The 7,500-nt window shown below is 40.5% G+C and overlaps 2 protein-coding genes across 2 annotated transcripts in view; both read left to right on the top strand.

Moving 5' to 3' along the window:
* Positions 1–7,500, top strand: part of LOC115120056 (son of sevenless homolog 2-like) — a 175,971-nt gene that overhangs the window by 127,934 nt on the left and 40,537 nt on the right. The gene's annotated exons all lie outside the window — the stretch shown is intronic.
* LOC135561929 (son of sevenless homolog 2-like) overlaps positions 7,449–7,500 on the top strand; it is a 725-nt gene continuing 673 nt past the window's right edge. The window contains exon 1 of the mRNA XM_065004382.1: positions 7,449–7,500. This exon is cut by the window's right edge and continues 179 nt beyond it. Coding sequence (XP_064860454.1) covers positions 7,465–7,500 — 36 coding nt within the window. The 5' untranslated portion in view covers positions 7,449–7,464.

The following is a 7,500-nucleotide window of genomic DNA, read 5'->3' as shown; positions in this document are numbered from 1 at the left end:
ACAGTACCACTACACTACTACCTCAATACTACACTACTACCTCAATACTACACTACTACCTCAATACTACAGGACCACTACACTACTACCTCAATACTACACTACTACCTCAATACTACAGGACCACTACACTACTACCTCAATACTACAGTACCACTACACTACTACCTCAATACTACACTACTACCTCAATACTACAGTACCACTACACTACTACCTCAATACTACAGGACCACTACACTACTACCTCAATACTACTACAGTACTACTACACTACTACCTCAATACTACTACAGTACTACCACAATACTACTACATCAATACTACTACAGTACTACCACAATACTACTACAGTACCACTACTACCTCAATACTACTACAGTACTACCTCAATACTACAGTACTACCCCGATACTACAGTACCATTACAGTACTACCTCAATACTACTACAATACCACTACAGTACTACCTCAATACTACTACAGTACTACTACAGTACCACCGCAGTACTAACTCAATACTACTACAGTACCACCACAGTACTACCTCAATACTACAATACCACTGCAGTTTTACATCAATATTACAGTACCGCTACAGTACTACCTCGGTACTACTACAGTACTACCTCAATACCACTACTACAGTACCACTACAATACCACTACTACAATATTACTACAGTACTACTGCAATACTACTATAGTACTACTACCAGGGGTTGGAACTATCCAGAGGACAGAACCGAAAAATAAATGTTCAAGAAACGGAAAAAGGAATGAAAGCGATCTATACTGTTCCGGAAGAGAACCGTTATTTTAAAAGCGTGGGAACCGGTTAATAACGGTATTTTAAAAGCATGGGAACCGGTTAATAACGGGAAAGCATGGGAACCGTTAATAACGGTATTTTAAAAGCAATAACGGAAAAAGCGTGGGAACCGGTTAATAACGGTATTTTAAAAGCGTGGGAACCGGTTAATAACGGTATTTTAAAGCGTGGGAACCGTTAATAACGGTATTTTTAAAAGCGTGGGAACCGTTAATAACGGTATTTTAAAAGCGTGGAACCGGTTAATAACGGTATTTTAAAAGCGTGGGAACCGTTAATAACGGTATTTTAAAAAGCGTGGGAACCGGTTAATAACGGTATTTTAAAAGCGTGGGAACCGTTAATAACGGTATTTTAAAGCGTGGGAACCGTTAATAACGGTATTTTAAAAGCATGGGAACCGGTTAATAACGGTATTTTAAAAGCATGGGAACCGGTAAACGTATTTTAAAAGCGTGGGAACCGTTAATAACGGTATTTTAAAAGCGTGGGAACCGGTTAATAACGGTATTTTAAAGCGTGGGAACCGTTAATAACGGTATTTTAAAAAGCGTGGGAACCGTTAATAACGGTATTTTAAGCGTGGGAACCGTTAATAACGGTATTTTAAAGCGTGAACCGGGTTAATAACGGTATTTTAAAAGCGTGGGAACCGTTAATAACGGTATTTTAAAAGCATGGGAACCGGTTAATAACGGTATTTTAAAAGCGTAGAACCGTTAATAACGTATTTTAAAAGCGTGGGAACCGTTAATAACGGTATTTTAAAAGCGTTAATAACGTATTTTAAAGCGTGGAAACCGTTAATAACGGTATTTTAAAAGCGTGGGAACCGGTTAATAACGGTATTTTATGTTCCAGGCATTTTTTATCTAGTCCCAACAAAAATGCGTTACAAAATGTGTGTGTGTGTGTGTGTGTGTGTTTTGGCTACCTGCCCCTTCCCACCCCGGAAGAACAGGCTAATGAAGTTACACACCATGCAGGATTCAGAAGATGGGGAGAGAGATGTTTCATTAGCTAGAGAAGAGTAGATTGACTTTTATAATTTGTCGTTAAGGATACTATAGGCCTAGTTATAACATTTCACGTTGGATTTATTAACAACGAAAAGGTAAGACGTGTGTTTAATGCTGGTGCCGCTCTACACACACAAACTTGCTAGCTAGCTGGCTCAGAGGACGTTCCAAGTCTCTCCATAGAAGCCCCTCCTAGGTATAATTCAGATAATGCTTGTCATAACAAGATGCCCAGCGTGTCAAGCCCCCTCAACCCTCTCTCTATCTCTCCCTCTCCCTCTCTCTGTCTCTCTCTCTCTGTCTCTCTGTCTCTCTCTCTGTCTCTGTCTCTCTCTCTCTCTCTGTCTCTCTGTCTCTGTCTCTCTCTGTCTCTCTCTCTCTGTCTCTGTCTCTCTGTCTCTCTCTCTCTCTGTCTTTGTGTCTCTGTCTCTCTCTGTCTCTCTCTCTCTGTCTCTCTCTCTCTGTCTCTCTCTCTCTGTCTCTCTCTCTGCTCTCTCTCTCTCTGTCTCTCTCTGTCTCTCTCTCTCTGTCTCTCTCTCTGTCTCTCTCTCTGTCTCTCTCTGTCTCTCTCTCTGTCTCTCTCTGTCTCTCTCTCTGTCTCTCTCTCTCTCTGTCTCTCTCTCTCGGTCTTTCTCTCTCTTCTCTCTCTGTCTTTCTCTTCTCTCTGTCTCTCTCTCTCTGTCTCTGTCTCTCTCTGTCTCTCTCTTCTCTCTCTGTCTCTCTCTGTCTCTGTCTCTCTCTCTGTCTTTCTCTCTCTTCTCTCTCTGTCTCTCTCTCTCCCTCTCCCCCCCACCCATAACATTTCAGTTACGTATCGTGCCACATGCTACACTTGTCTGTCGATCACGCATGTAAACAACTAGCTTGCCTGCTCTTTTCCGAAACTGATTGGTGAAGTAATTTAATAATTTAACTATACTACTACCTCAATACTACTACCTCAATACTACTACAGGACTACCTCAATACTACTACCTCAATACTACTACAGGACTACCTACCTCAATACTACTTCCTCAATACTACTACCGCAATACCACTACCTCAATACTTCTACCGCAATACCACTGCAGCACTACCTCAATACTACTACCTCAATACTACTACCGCAATACTACTACAGGACTCAGGACTACCTCAATACTACTACCTCAATACTACTACCGCAATACCACTACAGGGCTACCTCAATACTACTACCTCAATACTACTACAGGACTACCTCAATACTATTACTGCAATACTACTACAGGACTACCTCAATACTACTACAGGACTACCTCAATAATACTACCTCAATACTTCTACCGCAATACCACTACAGGACTACCTCAATACTACTACAGGACTACCTCAATAATACTACCTCAATACTACTACAGGACTACCTCAATAATACTACCTCAATACTACTACCGCAATACTACTACAGGACTACCTCAATACTACTACAGGACTACCTCAATACTACTACAGGACTACCTCAATAATACTACCTCAATAATACTACCTCGATACTACTACAGGACTACCTCAATACTACTACCTCAATACTACTATCTCAATACTACTACAGGACTACCTCAATACTACTACCTCAATAATACTACAGGACTACCTCAATACTACCACAGGACTACCGCAATACTACTACCGCAATACTACTACCTCCTACTACCGCAATACTACTACAGGACTACCTCAATAATACTACAGGACTACCTCAATACTACAACAGGACTACTTCAATACTACTACCGCAATACCACTACAGGACTACCTCAATACTACTACCTCAATAATACTACAGGACTACCTCAATAATACTACAGGACTACCTCAATACTACAACAGGACTACTTCAATACTACTACCGCAATACCACTACAGGACTACCTCAATACTACTACCGCAATACTACTACAGGACTACCTCAATACCACTACCTCAATACTTCTACCGCAATACCACTGCAGCACTACCTCAATACTACAACAGGACTACTTCAATACTACTACCGCAATACTACTACAGGACTACCTCAATACTACTACCTCAATACTACTACTGCAATACTACTACAGGACTCAGGACTACCTCAATACTACTACCGCAATACCACTACAGGACTACCTCAATACTACTACCTCAATACTACTACAGGACTACCTCAATACTATTACTACAATACTACTACAGGACTACCTCAATAATACTACCTCAATACTTCTACCGCAATACCACTACAGGACTACCTCAATACTACTACCGCAATACTACTACCTCAATAATACTACCTCAATACTTCTACCGCAATACCACTACAGGACTACCTCAATACTACTACCGCAATACTACTACCGCAATACCACTACAGGACTACCTCAATACTACTACAGGACTACCTCAATAATACTACCTCAATAATACTACCTCAATACTACTACAGGACTACCTCAATACTACTACCTCAATACTACTACAGGACTACCCCAATACCACTAGGACTACCTCAATAATACTACAGGACTACCTCAATACTACCACAGGACTACCGCAATACTACTACCGCAATACTACTACAGGACTACCTCAATAATACTACAGGACTACCTCAATACTACAACAGGACTACTTCAATACTACTACCGCAATACCACTACAGGACTACCTCAATACTACTACCTCAATAATACTACAGGACTACCTCAATAATACTACAGGACTACCTCAATACTACAACAGGACTACTTCAATACTACTACCGCAATACCACTACAGGACTACCTCAATACTACTACAGGACTACCTCAAAACCACTACCTCAATACTTCTACCGCAATACCACTGCAGCACTACCTCAATACTACTACCTCAATACTACTACCGCAATACCACTACAGGACTACCTCAATACTACTACCTCAATACTACTACAGGACTACCTCAATACTATTACTGCAATACTACTACAGGACTACCTCAATACTACTACAGGACTACCTCAATACTACTACCGGCTAATACTACTACCGCAATACCACTACAGCACCACCAATACTACTACCTCAATACTACTACAGGACTACCTCAATAATACTCAATACTTCGCAATACCACTGCAGCACTACCTCAATACTACCGCAATACTGCACACTAGGACTACCTCAATAATACTACTACTGCAATAATACTACCAGGACTACCTCAATACTACTACTGCAATACTACTACATACCTCAATACTACTATCTACCACTCGCAATAATACTACAGGACTACCTCAATACTACTACAGGACTACCTCAATACTACTACCGCAATACCACTACAGGACTACCTCAATAATACCTCAATACTACGCAATACCACTACAGGACTACCTCAATACTACTACCAGCAATACTACTACCGTAATACTACTACTACAGCACTACCTCAATACTACTACCTCAGTACCCGCAATACTACTACAGGACTACCTCAATACTATTACTGTAATACTACTACAGGACTACCTCAATACTATTCAATACTACAGGACTACCTCAATACTACCACAGGACTACCTCAATACTACTACAGGACTACCTCAATATAATACTACAACAGGACTACTTCAATACTACCCAATACCACTACAGGACTACCCTCAATACTACTACCTCAATACTACTACCGCAATACTACTACTACAGCACTACCTCAATACTACTACCTCAGTACCTACAGGACAATACTACTACAGGACTACCTCAATACTATTACTGTACCTCAATACTACTACAGGACTACCTCAATACTATTACTGTAATACTACTACAGGACTACCTCAATACTACTACAATACTACTACCGCAATACCACTACAGGACTACCTCAATATAATACTACCGCAATACCACTGCAGCTACTACAGGACTCAATACTACTACAGGACTACCTCAATACTACTACCGCAATACCACTACAGGACTACCTCAATACTACTACAGGACTACCTCAATACTACAGGACTACTCCCAATAATACTACATAATACCACTGCAGCACTACCTCAATACTACTACCTCAATACTACTACCGCAATACTACTGGACTACCTCAATAATACTACTACTGCAATAATACTACAGGACTACCTCAATACTACTACTGCAATACTACTACAGGACTACCTCAATACTACTACTGCAATAATACTACAGGACTACCTCAATACTACTACAGGACTACCTCAATACTACTACAGGACTACCTCAATACTACTACCGCAATACCACTACAGGACTACCTCAATAATACTACCGCAATACCACTACAGGACTACCTCAATACTACTACCGCAATACTACTACCGCAATACTACTACTACAGCACTACCTCAATACTACTAGTACCCTCCACTACTTACAGATTACCAATACTATTACTGTAATACTACAGGACTACCTCAATACTATTACTGTAATACTACTACAGACTACCTCAATACTATTACTGTAATACTACTACACTGCAGCACTACCTCAATACTACTAATACTAGGACTACCACTGCAACTACCTAATACTACCTCAATACTTCTACCGCAATACCACTTGCAGCACTACCTCAATACTACTACCCTCAATTACAATACTACTACCTTACCACTTGACCGCTAATACCACTGCAGCACTACCTCAATACTACTACCTCAATACTTCTACAAGAATACCACTGCAGCACTACCTCAATACTACTACCTCAATACTTCTACCACTGCAGCACCACCAATACCACTGCAATACTTCTACTACCACTCAATACTACTACCTCAAATACTTCTACCGCAATACCACTGCAGCACTACCTAATACCTCAAGTAATACAATTCACTACTACCTCAATACTACTACCTCAATACTTCTACACCACTGCAGCACTACCTCAATACTACTACCTCAATACTACTACCGCAATACCACTGCAGCACTACACTCAATACTACTACACAATACCACTGCAGCACCACCAATACTACTACCGCAATACTACTACAGGACTACCTCAATACTACTACCGCAATACCACTGCAGCACTACCTCAATACTACTACCGCAATACTACTACAGGACTACCTCAATACCACTACCTCAATACTACTACCGCAATACTACTACAGGACTACCTCAATACCACTACCTCAATACTACTACCGCAATACCACTGCAGCACTACCTCAATACTACTACCGCAATACTACTACAGGACTACCTCAATAATACTACCGCAATACTTCTACCGCAATACTACTACAGGACTACCTCAATACTACTACAGGACTACCTCAATACTACTACCGCAATACTACTACAGGACTACCTCAATAATACTACCGCAATACCACTACCTCAATACTACCACAGTATTTCTTACTACGATACCAATATGTTCACTCACAGGGACACATTTTGTTCGCTACTTTTATCGGTGATTAGATTGGACAATGGTCATGTTTTTTTTTACTTTTAGTGAAGTTGAATTTAGCTTAATTGTCATGAATGATAGAAAGAAAAAAAAACATTAAAAAACAAAGTCCTTGTCACATGTCCCTTCCTCAGGCAAGTCTATGAGGAAGTGGGTGGAGTCTATCAACAAGATCATC

Source organism: Oncorhynchus nerka, linkage group LG18 (genome assembly GCF_034236695.1).
Source record: "Oncorhynchus nerka isolate Pitt River linkage group LG18, Oner_Uvic_2.0, whole genome shotgun sequence".
NCBI classification, from domain to species: Eukaryota; Metazoa; Chordata; class Actinopteri; order Salmoniformes; family Salmonidae; genus Oncorhynchus; species Oncorhynchus nerka.
Note: the sequence above shows the minus strand (reverse complement) of the source record. Positions and strands in the feature narration are given on the sequence as shown.